The sequence below is a fragment of the Calonectris borealis genome, chromosome 10, assembly GCF_964195595.1.
Source record: "Calonectris borealis chromosome 10, bCalBor7.hap1.2, whole genome shotgun sequence".
NCBI classification, from domain to species: domain Eukaryota; kingdom Metazoa; phylum Chordata; class Aves; order Procellariiformes; family Procellariidae; genus Calonectris; species Calonectris borealis.
Window position 1 is genome coordinate 584,401 of NC_134321.1, and position 14,144 is coordinate 598,544.

General features: G+C 52.6%; 1 protein-coding gene across 1 annotated transcript in view; it reads left to right on the plus strand.

Moving 5' to 3' along the window:
* Positions 1-14,144, plus strand: part of PLXND1 (plexin D1) — an 86,906-nt gene that overhangs the window by 43,462 nt on the left and 29,300 nt on the right. The window contains exons 13-20 of the mRNA XM_075158531.1: positions 793-944; positions 1,258-1,357; positions 4,651-4,790; positions 5,552-5,719; positions 8,042-8,132; positions 8,312-8,587; positions 9,508-9,657; positions 13,541-13,655. Of these exons, the coding sequence (XP_075014632.1) occupies positions 793-944; positions 1,258-1,357; positions 4,651-4,790; positions 5,552-5,719; positions 8,042-8,132; positions 8,312-8,587; positions 9,508-9,657; positions 13,541-13,655 (1,192 nt within the window). The remainder of the gene's footprint in view (positions 1-792; positions 945-1,257; positions 1,358-4,650; positions 4,791-5,551; positions 5,720-8,041; positions 8,133-8,311; positions 8,588-9,507; positions 9,658-13,540; positions 13,656-14,144) is intronic.

Here is a 14,144-nt window from a genome sequence, read left to right on the forward strand (position 1 = left end):
GGTGGTGGGTCCTGACCAGCCCTGGCCGGCTTGGCTAGCTGGTGCCACCAGGCGCGTTGCACTGGCTTTGTGTGCCATTGCCTTTGCAAAGGGAAAAGAGCCATTTCTGAATTGGAGGGATTTGTCTCACCTGCTGAATAACGCAGTCACGCTGCCCAGGGATGCCCCTCACACGGTGGAATGGCATCATGCCCAGCAACCTGTCCCCTGGCAGCGGTGGGGTCAGCAGCTGCTAGGTGAAGAAACAGTGGCGTAGGAGATGAATGGGGAACAGCCTTCTCCTCCTGCGGCGCCGGACTCGTCCTGCACCCTGGGATGCCGCAGCGCTGGTGTCTTGGCCACCCTCCATGCATCAGGACACTTTTTGTCTTGTTTTTGTCCTGAAAGGCCCCACTGTGTTTGGGACAGCCCTTAAAAACGCTGTGGTAGGACTCTCTCTTCCCAGCACACTAGCATCCCTCCCCTGGGTTTCCGAGTCTCTGGGTTTGTCTCTGCTGCAACTCCATTCGAAGCTGTGGTGTGGAAGGAGTGATGTTTCACCCCAGATGTGTTTGCAGCTGGAGTAATCCCTGACCAAACCCTGGTACCAAACCCAGTGATGGCTTCTTGTTTGCGAAGCTGCAGCAAAGGGGAGCGTGGCGGTAGGCCCACTGTGGGGGGTGCAGGAGCGTGAGGAGCAATTCTGTCTTCTTTGCGGGGGGCCAAGTGGGATGTGGACACAGGCACAGGCTCAGGGATGAAGGCGAGAAGCTTCCTGGTGCATCTCCTCCAACCTTTCCCTTGGTGCTGCAGATTGAGCCGCTGCGCGGGCCGCTGGAGGGGGGCACGCTGCTGACCATCCGCGGGAGGAACCTGGGACGCCGCTTCAGCGATGTCCTTGGTGCCGTCAGGATAGGCAGCATGCAGTGCGCGCCGCTGCCCGGCAGATACGTCGTCTCCGAGGTGTGAGTGTTGGGGGAGCCGGGGAGGAGGTCCCTGTCCCCTTCCTGTGCCCTGCCCATCCCTGTCCCTCCCCATCCCCGTCGCTCGCCCTGTTCCTGCCTGCCGGCCTCGGGCCGCCCAGCGCTGGGCCCCGGCGCAGGAGCGGGGTGGTGACCGGGCCCAGGTGGGACGTGGGTGCCCTCCGCCAGGCACGGGGCGGCTGGCCCACCCCTGCAGCAGGCGCCAGCAGAGCGCGGAGGAGGAGGAGGCCGTGAGCTCTGCTGCTCTGCTGTGGTGGGGCGGCACGACCACCAGCCTCCCCTTTCCTGTCCACAGGATCGTGTGCCAGACCGGAGAGGCTCAGGAGGCGTTTTCTGATGTGGTGACGGTTAACGTGAGCCGGGAAGGGAAGTCCAGGGATCGATACTCCTACGTGGTGAGTAGCTGCCTCTTAGATGTTTCTTTGGTGATTCTCACGCTGACGTTCCCTGCACCACTTAAAACAAGCCTGCAGCCCCCCATGCCCCCCAGCTGGCTTAGGAGGATGCTCTACGACAAAGCGCGTCAGGGTCCTCGAGGAGCAGCTGACATGATTCCTCAGCTGTGGTTACCTGAGCGAGGTCTGGCAAATCCGGGCCTGAGGGCGAGGGGCAGGACTCAGCCAGGGTGTCGTCACACACAGCCTTGCTCCCAGTCTCAGCTCCTGCAGTGGTTTGTCGCTTACCCTGGCTGTATCATCATTTCTCCTGCTACAAAAAGGAGCTCGTTTTTCTTCCTCCTTTTTTGCCGTTACAACCTGTGAGATTTTTTGAGATTTGCGAAGTCTCTTTGTAAGTTAGGTACCATGGACTCACATTATTTAGAACTGGTATTTTTTGCTGCAGAGATTGTCTTAGTTTTTGCATGAGAATATGTAGGGATTAGACTTGAGCTAACCCCGTGTCATTATACAAAGAAAAGCCCTTTACAGCTTTGTACTGTACCATCTCACAAAGATAACTTTCATCTCTATAAACCTGAAAGAAATCCATGCAGCTCTTCTCTTTCCTACAGGCACTCTCTCTCTGGCTAGACGCTATTCACGGGCAGCCCCATGTGTCCAGGGCACGCACAACAGGATGGGTGCCAAGGGCATGCTGTTTACTCGGAGCCTTTGCGCTTGTGCTGGGGAAGAATAGATGTGCTGCAGTCTAGTGGCTTGAAAGAAGACTTGAGCCCCAGGAAACAATGTTTGACTCCTGGTAGCCTTTGTGAGGAATTTAGGGCAGGATCATGGAGTGTAATCCCCCACCCTCTAACCGATTGCATGTTAGGCATTTTGTTCAGAGAGGTTTACACAGAGTGCAGCCAGCACAGGCACGGCACATCCCAGCGCCCCGTAGCAGAGCCAGGCCTGGCAGCACACGAGGAGGGGACCGGTGAGGCGAGGGCACTGCCAGGCTTGCCTCAGCAGTAGTTCCTGGGAGGACGTTTGCTCTGGAACCCATTCCAGGCATCCATGTTCACATCCAGAATGTCTTAGAGATCCAGCAGTCTGGAGTGGAGCAAGGTACAGCTGGGGTACGACACAGTAATGGACCTTGGGTTTGGGATTTCTGGTGCATTGCCATCAGGATGTGTGTGCTGACTTGGCCACATCACCCGCTGCCGGCCCGATTGTCTTCTTGACAAAGAGGAGAAGGGCCCAAAGAGTGGGAAAGGGCTGGGCGGCTTCTTCTCCAGCTTTTGCCGTGCAAGGAAGAGCCCTCTCAGGAAACACCTGTAAAAGCACTAGCACTAAACAAAGCAAGAGGAGCAAAAGCCAGTTGCTGAACTCAAACCAGGTCCGTGACAGCTCTGTGCTGGCAGCTCCTGAGCAGGCTTATGGCAAAGGCTGTCCTCCCGGGAGCAGGAGAGGAGCCCTTTTCTGCTCGGGTGGCACAGCACAAAGCTGTCTTGCGTCTATCTCAGCAAAGCTTGGAGAAGAGATGAGACAGTACCCTGCTCTGTGCATGCGCGTCAGGGAGTGAAGCTGTACAATGTGTAGCTGCTGCTGTTTTCCACACTAAAAGTGGCTTCCGCACCGTTTGCAAAGTAAGCCATGCTGTTTAGTTTTCTTGATTCTCCTCTCACATACAATGTTATGAAGGTGGAATAGACTACACCATGCAAGGCTGGTCTCGGTGAGACTTGAGCTTGGGCATTGGTAGCAGTTTACCTGAAAAACTCGAAAAGACTTTTAGAACTGACCTTCCAAAGAAAGTCCTCTGTAAAATACTGTTTGTGTGCTACATCTTTCAAAGTCCCTGTTAGACGTATCTAGAAGAGACAGTATTCAGCTGTAATTCTGCTGAGGAGGAGGGAGAAACGTGATCGAGAGACTTCTCCAGGACATTATAGCAGACAATGGATGAGCTGGATTTGCCAAATGAGCTGAATTTGCAGAAGTTGTGATGGAGGCAATCAGTGCTGGCAATGCTCTGAGAGCGGTAGCCACTGGCTCTTGCTGAGGGGAAGAGCTGGAGGGCTTTGGAGAACATGAATAATCCTCTGCTGTTGTTGTAACTGCAGATTTGAATGCATGGGTTAGGGGCCAAGGGCAGGAGACAGCTGCCTTCAGACACTCAGAGAAATACAAATTAACAAAATGAATCCTGTGGAAGTCAGTAATGATCAGAAACAACAGAGGAAATGGCTGTAGAGAAATAAAGCTGTCTGAGTGTAGGACAAGGGCAAGGATAGCTATTAATAAGCATGTTTGCGTGGCTGGGATTGACGGGAAAGGGCATTAGCAGGCAGTACGAAGCAGCTTAGCCCATGTTCTTCAGTCTGCCTCAGTGCGATTTTGCTCTGCAGCTGCAGCGAGGGATGGGCTGTGGCAGTGAGCAGGCTTCAGCCGTGCTCGCAGCCCAGTGGGTCTCGTGTCTCCAGGGTTTGCGGTGTTTGACAGGGAATTACCAAGTGCCTTATGGAAGGGTCTCGAAATAATTATTTGCTCTGCCCTTGGTGTCCTATTCAAACCGGAGCAGGGAAGTTGCCCAGCAGACTCTCCTGGGGCGCTCTGTGTAGCAGGCATGAGGGTTTAGCACTGCATTAGTTATCAAAGGCTCGAGCTCATGAATCTCAGGAAGATTTCCAGGGGCTGCAAGTGTAGATAACATACATGCTAATTTCTGCTGAAAATGGCAAGAGGCAAAGTAACTTCCCCCTTAGTTCCTGTCGCCTCAAGAGATTCAGATTTGAAGCTTCCTTAAGAAGGCGTTTGATATTCAATTATCTAGACCCAGGTGGCTGTTTCCCAGATCTCAAGGCCATCATCCAGTGGAGCTTTAGCATTACCTTCGCATTCAGGAGGAAATGGATCGGGAAGGGCAGAGATGGTGGGAGCTGGAATGAATGAGAAATTTCCTTTTTTTGATGGGACCTTGAGCTCTTGCCAGCTCTGGACCCTCCACTGGAAATCTCAAGGGACTGGTGGGATCCTGGGCTCCAGTTTGGACTTACGTCTCATTTATTGCCGGAATTTAGGGACTGCAGGGAGTCACAGAGGTTTTATATGATCTCACTCCTCAGCACTTGTACCTCTCTCCTTGTTCTGAAACCCTGCCAGTGAAAGCTTTTGTTGTGCTGCTGTTTCAGAGCCTCACAATACTGGATACTTAAATTTACTGAAGCAATTCCCACGTGCAGTGTGGAGTATCCAAATGTGAATCTACCACACTAGAAAACAGATTTCCCCTTTGTTTTTAGCTTCCCGTGGTGCAGTCCATAGCTCCCCTGAATGGCCCGAAGGCTGGAGGAACCAGAGTGACCATTAGAGGCAGCAGGCTGGACGTCGGCTCTGAGCTCCGTGTCCTCGTCAATACCTCCAAGCAGTGCACTGACCTCAGGTGGGACCGGATCTGGGGGGCTGGCACTGAGCTAGTGACAAAAGCCAAAGTGTTAGGAAGGATGATATTGTCCCCCAGGAGATCAGGGAGAGCTGGGGCTGGGGGGGGGACACCACTGCATGCTGCTGCTAGCCTTGGAGCCAGCCTAGCATCCCCACCACCTGCTTGGCTGCCACCTGCCCCGTCAGCCTGGTACCCCCGGAGCGGTGAGGCAGAGCTGACACCAGGATGGTGTCCTTTCTTTGGCAAAGCGATGGCGTGGGTGTTGCCGTGATGTGGCGGTGGTGACCAGCAGCAAACGAAGTGCTTCTTGCGCACCGCTTGCACGACGCTGCCAGGCCCCTTGGGTGGTCTGGGACCAGGACCAAAACCCTGGGAGTGAAGCAGACATGGGCTTCGTTCCCAGATCTGCTGAAGGCAGGAGGCACCTGCACGCCCAGGGTCCCACTCCTGCAGCAGCTCGCTGGTCGGAAGAAACCCCTCCTCCTGTGTGTTCCCATCTCATCAGCGGGAAGAAGTAGGAGCCTGCCCTTTTCCTTTGGCTGTATGGGAAATCAATCTGGCAGGGATGGTATATGCTCAGAATTGCTTGTTAGTAGGCAATGTAATTAATAGGTGATTGGCACGGGACTGGAAGCTCCTTCTTGCCTGTCTCTGCTGACCGCCTCGCTTCCCTGGTGGCATTCAGGTCCGCGGTGCCTGGCTCCATCCACTCTGTCTGCCGTGGCTTTCTGCAGCTTATTCTGTCTTTCCCTGCGCAGCCGCAACGACAGCACCATCACTTGCACCATGCCATCCGCGGAGCTCACCACGGCCGTGCGAGTCTGTGTCCAGTTCGAGAACAAGTCCTGTGCCAGCTACAACATCACGTTCAAGTATGAGAAGAACCCGATTATATCAGACATCAACCCCAAAAAGAGCCAGATCAGGTGAGACCCCTCCCCCAGCAGAGACAGCGAAGTCTGCCAGGATTTGTGGCCTTTGTTGAGATCAGTCTCTTAATTTTTGCCGAATGCAAAAGTGAACAGTGCTCTCCCATCAAAGCACAGAGCAAGTTGGAGTATCCTGGTGTAGCCCGCTGCAGGCTACGCAAGCTCACCCTGTCTGTGCTTCAAGCCATGCAGACGCAGAGTAGATCCTGAGCAAACCCCACGTCAGGAGCCCAGGAGCCATTGAAGCACAGCCAGGAGGCAGGGTGTGGTATCGGGGCCCTGTGCCACGCTGTTGTAGCATTGTGACTTCCATTTCAGAGCTGGCGCGTGTCTGCAAGAGAGGGACAGCTCCAGGCTGGTGGCAGAGGGTCCTGCAGGGAGAAAGAGGCTTTCTCAGCCCTGGGGTTTGACACATTGCCTTGCAGACAAGTACAAAAGGGGCACAGCAGAGTTCTCTCAGGGTGTTTTGGGGTACCCCAGCACTGGAGTAGAAGAGGTCTCCCACACCAGGACTGTCTGTAGCTCATTTCAATGCATTTAAGTCATGGAAAAAAGTCAACCTTGTACTGCGTACACCTGGTGGGTGCTTTAGGGAGGTTCAGGTGGGGGGCTCTATGAGACCCTGAGGATTTTTCTTGGCAGTAAAACTGCTGGAGGGTAAGCTGAGATTTGTAATTTTGGATTTCAGCCTTCCCCGAGGTCACAGTATTTCATTTTTAAAGCGTGTTGCTTTTAATTTCATGTGTCTCTGTGGAGCTCTCAGGCTCCTGTTTCTTTGAATATCATGGTGAAATCCCACCTTCCTTGGCTGTGGAGCCTGGAAAACCCAGGGCTGACCAAGAAATCTGAGAGTCCAGCGCCTGTGCCTGCAGGACCATGCTGAAAGCAGCACGCTCGGGCGCAAGCACGCAGCAAGCTCTGACGGTCTGATCCCCGTGAAGCAAAGCCGTGTCTCAGCATTCCCAAGCGCAGCGCCAAAGATGCAGGCTGTGGGAAAGTTAATGACAAGGCACGGCAGTGACTCAGCCAACCTCAGCTCCTAGCAGGCTTGCGAACTATGCTGAGTGGCGAGAGCGGTATCTAAACACAGAGACAGTGGAAGAATGTCACTGCCCAAATTCACAAGGGAAACCACCAGGGTATTTCTCCGTCACCTTAGTTTGCTTTCTTAGTATTTACATCAGTTTCCAAATTTCAGACCACTGAGAACGTGACAGCAGTCTCTCTCTTCAGAATGCTTGGTGGCTTGTGTAGCCTGACTGCTCCGGAACCTGTCGATCATGAGGGTTCAATAACTTGTGTAAAAATCTAGCTAGATCTGATTTATCTTACCATATTACTAAAATAATCTGTGTAAGCAAAGTTTAAAACAAAACAGAAGTTGTAAACTAGTCTGCAGATGTGACAGGCTCTTGGTTAGAAACTTGGATCATAACTACATGGTAATATCTACCCTTGTAGATAGCATTGTAAAAGATTTCAGACAACTTGACTTTCAGGGCCTGGGACCCCAAGTCACTGAGTCTGGAGTGGTCTTGAGATAATGGGATTTGTAAATCCTGACTGTTCCTGACAGATACTCCAAACAGATCAAATGTGGTGCAGAGGCAGGGGAAGGTAAACCCAGGGTATAGCTTCTGCTGTCCAGAGCAGACAAGCAGTGCTGGTTCTCCACCCCTTGCTCTGCCTAGCAGTCTTGTGTGCATCAGGGCCCTTGTTACTGTCGTTAATTGACTGCACATTGAGAGGCCCATGTTTCGCATTCCCCAGGCAGCAGATCCAAAACACAAAACAACTTTCACATTTTGAACTAAATCAGAAGTGTCTGGGAGATGCAGGGTCCTTGTCAACCTTAAAGGGGTCTCTTCCTTCTCCAAGACTTACAGTTCTCTGCGGGTCGCTGCGGGGCAGGGGCAGGTACAGGGACAGGGAGTATCTCCTGGCCTTTGCTTTGAGGGGTTGGACGTTAACCTCTTACACCACTGGTGGCCTGGGCAACCTGCTGTCTACCCCCTGGCATGCAGAGGCAGGCTGCTCCTCTGGGGAGTGGGAGCAAGGGGGACAGTTTTCTGCTGCTTGAAGAGGCCCTCCCTTTCTATCAGCAGCTGCTGCTCCTCCTTCCTTCCCTGATATCTTTGTAGCAGTGTGGGTGCTTGCTGCAAGTAGGAGGAAGACTTTGGCTGTTGGGTTACATTTTCTGCTCAAGCAGCTGGGAAACATCCCTGGGAAAATGACAGCAGGCAACACCCAGCCATTGCGCCTCACTGCTCTGTGTTGTCCTCTGCAATCACCCTCTCTTTTCTACCCTTCTCCTCGAAGCGGGGGCAGGATCATCACCCTGGAAGGAAGAGGCTTTGAGCTGGTCCAGAATGTGTCCATGGAGGTCCGTGGCATTGGCAGAGAGCAAACGGTGAGTATCCCCGCTGGGTATCGCCTGGTAACTGGGAGCAGGGCTGCGTGCCTGGTGCCTGAAGATGTTTGGGGTGTGAAGCTGAGGCCTTAGCCCATGCTACAGATTGGGCTGGGGGCAGGGCTGGTGGGAGCACTCGGGATATCAGTTTTTTGATGTGCATGCTCTCCTGCTTTCAGAGCTGTAAGGTTCACACCGACACTGTGATCACCTGCCCCTCTCCAGCTGCCTCCAACATCACTGTGGGGAGCAAGCCCGCGCCCGTCGATTTCTATCTCAACAGTCGCCTCTATGCAGACGACCGTCCGGCTCTGGATGAGGAGATGTACCCGGAGGAGGCCTTGCACATCAGCAAGTTCAGCCTGGAGTACTATGCCGACCCCCAGTTCTTCACAGCCAAGAAGGAGAAGTGGATCAAGCACCATCCTGGCGAACCCTTAACTCTGGTTATACACGTAAGAGAGTGGCATTTACAGCTCTGCTTCTTCGGGGGCGTTGCCTGCTCCCCACTGGGAAGCTCTTCAGTCCTAAGTGCCAGCACAGTGAATGTCCACAAACGCAGGAGAGAGAAGGGGGCAGATGAGGACGGGAGAGGCAGGAGCCACGCAGGGGCAGGCAGTTCTTGCTCAGCCTGCTGCACCTGCATCAATCTTCACCAGGAGATGCAGCCTGACCTGAGGATGCCCTTTGAGGCATGACAACAGAGAGCTGCATTTGAAGGGTGTATTAGCAAGAAGCTAAATAAAATACTGGATGTATGAAAAAGAACGATAATGCACCGGCCTGAAATCAGGCAGGTACTCCAGATGGTCCTGACAATAGATATCTATTCCTGCAGAAATGGGTCATGCATTCTTCTCTTTTGGCTACTGTATTCAGCTCGGTTAACAAGGAAGTCAGGGTACAGCAATTGAGTGGCTTGGACAATGCGCAGCAGTAATTCAAAGGCCATTGTTCACTGCAGGATATCCTCACTGGTTGTAACGTGCTTCAGAAATGCACTCCCCCTTTCTCAGGCTCTGCAGACGCATCCCCTGGCTAGCTCCTCTGTTGTACATCCTTCCCCCTTCCCAGGTGGGCGCTTAGATCCTTATCTGCAGTGCACAGCCAGGGCAGATCAAAAGCAGATTTTTCCAGGTTCCACGAGCGGCTTGCTCGTCCTGTGCCCCATGCTGAGTGAGGAATGGGAAACAGGAAAATGGGGAATGGCCCGGTTCTGGGTTTCCTGTGGAGTCCTGGAAAAATGTCGTTGGTGAGGGAGAGTCCTCCCAGGTCTGAAAAACAGCAGGGAATATGGAAAGTAAAACAGGAAAATCTGTTGCAATTCCAACTGCTACTCGAACGACTGACATCCTGATTCTACTTTTGTCATTAGAAAGAGCCTGACAGCCTGGGCCTGGAAAGCAATGAGTACCAAGTGAAAATTGGCCTTATCTCATGCGAGATCCAGATTGTTTCAGACAAAGTCATCCACTGCTCTGTCAACGAGTCGCTGAGCACCTCGGAAAGACAGTTACCCGTGACGGTGAGTTCCAGGAGCCTTCGAGCTCTGAGTGCGTGGGGCAGAAGGGGTCCCTGCTGCAAACCCTGCGTGCGAAGGAGTCAGCTGCATGCACAGGCAGGACCTGCCCAGCACGCTCACAGGCTGCCTTGCAGAAAGCTGCACGGACGGAAGGGTGGACAAAGCACGCTGTGCTTGCAGCTGTCCCCAGGGCGGCTCGTTGGTGGGATGCAGGCGTAGTCAGTGCTAAGGCTGCTCTGAGTCATGGAGGGGGGCTGCCACGCTCCAAATCGTGGGGCACCAGCAGCTGCCTGCTGAGTTAACTGTGCTGTAAGCTGCGGAGGGAACATTTTGTCAGTTCTTGTAAGGCACTATGAAATCCCAGGCATGTGAGTTTTTGTCACTTGCAGTCATTTTCTTTCGGACCCTCATGAGATGTGTTTGGGGATTTCCATACAGTTTTCAGCCAGCTGGCCTCGTACTGCCAGCAGAAGAGCTACAAGTGGACATTAGAATCCGACCCTTACCAAGCTCCAATAAGCCACTGGAGATGGGCCCCTGTGTGTGACCGGGGAGGGCAAGAGGAGTGTGCAGGGCTGGGAAGTTTCATGTTGCTTCGCAGGGGCTGCTGTTTTGTCACTGCGAAGAGTTCAATGTTCACGGCTGTTGTTCATCTTTGTGTCTGCAAAATTCGCAATACTTTGTTACCGTCCTTTTTTCCACAGGGGGCTTGACTTACCACTCTTCTCGCCCTCAGTTTCTCTCATGTCATGTGCAGCCCATTGCCATGCAGGGATGTGACTATGGCTCTTTGTATCTGGAGAGAAAATGCCTCCGTTTCCATGGTCTGAGACCCTGCAGCCCCCCTCCCGTCCGCGAATTAACAGTGAATGGGTGGGAGCCTGCGGTGTGGGCAGGGGGGAGGAGGAGGGCTGCAAAGGGAGTTGAGGAGTCTGTGGACTTCCACTGCCCAGAAGAAAGGCATGAAGATGCACCACCAATTCACTGACAGGGTTGTCCGGTTTACTGGTTACAGTCTGTGGTGTATGAAATTCTGTTGCAAACTGGAAACATGGAAATGCAGAAGTAGCAGAATTTCCCAAGTCCTTTTAATGGAAATTTTAAACAGGGTAATTTTGGTTTTAGTGAGAACTGAGAAACAGGGAAATCCCTTTGGGGAAGAAAAGGAATTTATGAGTTTCTTAGTCTTGGTTTGACTAGGGCAATGCCCTAGTAAGTCTCTAGGAAGCAGGAGAATGATACCCAGCCCTAAAGTATCACATAGCTATTAAGTGTACCAGCAGTGAGAGTGCAGCTAAATGATCAACTTGTATTCACGTCTGTGCGCACTTATTAAACCTTCATGCGTGGTTTGAGTCATCGCCTGCTAGCCATTTCATAGGCAACAGCTGCCTTTATAACATACTTGTAATAGCTTTGATAACACAGGGCCAGACTTGCGCAGTAGTCCCTATCTGATTTGCATCAAGGACAGATATGGGGGGTGCAGAAGCCTCGTCTGCTGATGCAAATTCTCTCTTCTGGCGAGCTGAGATGGCTGTTGTTGTGACTGCCCAGTTTGTTCTTGTTTAGATGGTAGAGCTCACATCTGCAGTGACCAGAGTACAGGAAAACAGCCCTTTAAAACGTGTCCTACTGTTGATCTTAATTCTGAGCGTGATTTTGGGTATGCCTGTTCTGTGAAGTTGTTCTCGGGCCAGGTCCATGTTAGCAAGTCGCACAGGGCAGCAGGAGCTGTCTGTAGAGAGAAGGAGCTGGTGATGAAGATGGGGCTCCTGAGCGTCCCTGTGGTTTTGGGGGTCACTTTCGAGTAGCTGTTTTGGGAGTGCCTTAGGTGAGCTGGAGCTTGATTTTGGTCTAGTTTAGTCCCAAGGCTGCAAGACGGCTCCATCCTGTAAGCTGGAGCGTGGTTCCCGGTGACCCCCGAGGCGGCCCCGTGCCCCAGGAGTCCTGCCCAGCCCAGACAGCTCTTCCCGGGAGCAGCGTGTCCTCCGGCCCTGGCCCCTTCTGCACCCCCGCCACGTGCTACTGACAGGAAATGTTGACATTTAACCTGCGGCCCAATTAATTCCCTTTACAAAAAATTGTATTGAGTAGACCTGTCCAAATAAACAGGAGAAGCTTGCTGAGGCCTTCAAACCCATTTTTGTTCATGACCAAACTGTTTAAACACTGAATTAAGCAGCAAGCATGGGATTTCTCCTCTGGCAAATGCAAAAGGTTGAGTTGGTGGGAAAAAAGACTCAAAATGCATTGAGGACTTGCCTCATTGCAGCATTTCAGATGAAAGAGGTGGAAACCTTAGGCTAGGCAGGGTGCTCTGCAGACTGTCAAACGAACCTCCGCAGATGCTTGTGGCTTCCCGTCCCCATCCAGCATCTCGGCTCCTAGCCAGCGCGCAACAGGTGGGAGATCGAAGCTCTTAGTGTTGGACGCTGCCTGGAGATACCACCCCAGAAATGGTCAGCACCAGAGTCCATCTGAGGGCTGGTACAAGGGCACATTGGGCTTGGAGGCATGGGAGCCTGGCCGTGTGGTCCAGCACTGATGGTCGGAGGCGCTGAAGGTTTTCCTGACCCTGGGTGATGGCAACCGGCGTTGCCTGCAGCAGGGTGGTCCTTTCTCTCCTGCCTGTGGAGGGAGCAGTGCAGGGGCAGACCTCCAGGCTTGTCCAAATGCCTTCAGCTGGCAGCATCAGTGCCCTCACCAGCACTTCCAAGAGCAAGGGCTTGGATTTCCCGGCGGGCATGGAGCTGTGTGCTACGTGGCGTTTGATGCGTGGACGTGGTGGGAAGGCCCCACTTGTGGCACTACTTTGGCCCAGCCGCTGAGAGCTGACTGTAATTTAACCACAGTGTGCACCTTTCCTGGAGGTGCTCCATGACACAGATGTAATCACAAGATTATTCCATCTCCTCCCTACCTCGTTTCAGTTTTTTTGCTCAAGTTTCTCTTGCTTCTCATTCCTTGAGAGAAGTGAAACTCGCATTTCCAGCAGCGAAAGACTTGCGTGGTCATGAGTTTTCCTTATCAGATGATGCTGTTGAACCCTTTCATCCCAGGGGCCTAGAGAGCCGTTTATAAACAGCGCCGAGTAAACTCGCCAGCCTGCCTGTGATGTGTGTTGGCCTCTTCCCTTCTGGTGATCAGGAGACCAAAGGACTGAGCTCAAGTGGTTTGTGCTTGGTGTCACAAGAGCAGAGCTGGTTTGGGAGCAGAGCCAGCACCTCCTGACACCTAGTGCACTGCTTTAGCCACAAGATCATTACTCGTCTCTGGTCTCATTATTATTTATTTTTATTCCCTTACTTTATTTGTATTTCAGAGACTTTAAAGTTTCTTTACCCTCCTCCTGTGTGGCAACAGTTCTGCTTTTGAAGGAGAAAGGAGAGTGCAGCTGGGATTCAAAGGCCATTCAGAGGCATAACAAAGTCGGATGATTAGTGGAAGTCATTTTCTAGTAAAAGTAGTACAGGCAGTACTATATGGTACGGTGAGCTCTCTAAGAAGGGTTGTCTCATGCTCTGGGGTGGGTGCGATGAGGCCGTGACGTGGGCTGGAGCCTGCGGCTCTGCCACCAAAGCCCGATGGTGGCCCTAGGATGGGTACCACTGCGATACCGCTGCCTGCTGTAAGCTGGCCTCAGCTTTCCACCAGAGCACGCAGGAAGGGAATTGGGTTCTTTTGAGATGCACAAAGTCCCTGAGGTCCAGCAGTGAAAGGCACAGCCCCCACGAAGCCTGGTGCGCTGAGCCAGCATGGTCAGTACATCCTTTGCCGAAGGTCTGCCAAGCACTGCCCCATAGTCCCTCCTTGCTCGACCTCTGAGCCGCTTGGCAACGTGCTGCTCAGCTCCTGCTTTTCCTCCTTCCTTCTCCCTCTCTAGATCCAAGTTGGAAAGTTCAACTACACAATTGCGATGCTGCACCTTGGGGGAGGAGAGACCGCAATCATCGTCTCCATTGTCATCTGCAGCATCTTGCTGGTCCTCTCTGTTGTAGGTAAGGGAACAGAACAATGAGTTTTAAGGCTGTGCCGAGATTTTTTCTCATTGCATGTGGAGGGCTGAAGATGACTGACTCACACGTTAGGAAACCTCTGAGTGCTGCAGTTGAACAGTATCTGAAACTGGTCTGGGTGCAGCAAGTAGCCACTCTTCTTTGTATGGGACCAAGCCAGTACCCAGGATCAAAGCGTCCTGCAGCATGGAGCATTTGCTGGCTGAATCCACAGTTCAACTCTGTTACTTGAGCCTGTGATATTTATAAACTTACCCTGTTCCCCCAAACACTTAGTAGCTACTATAATACAAAATAAAGAAGGTTGTGAGAAACTGGTCTTGGACTCGTACTGACTTGAACAGGGCTCACTCACAGGCATGACTGTCCCAGACCATCCCAAAGGTCCACCTAACCTGAGGTCCTGTCGTCAGTAACAGCCAGTGACAGGCACCTGGCAAAGAGTATGAAGAACAGAGCAAGCGTCCTTAG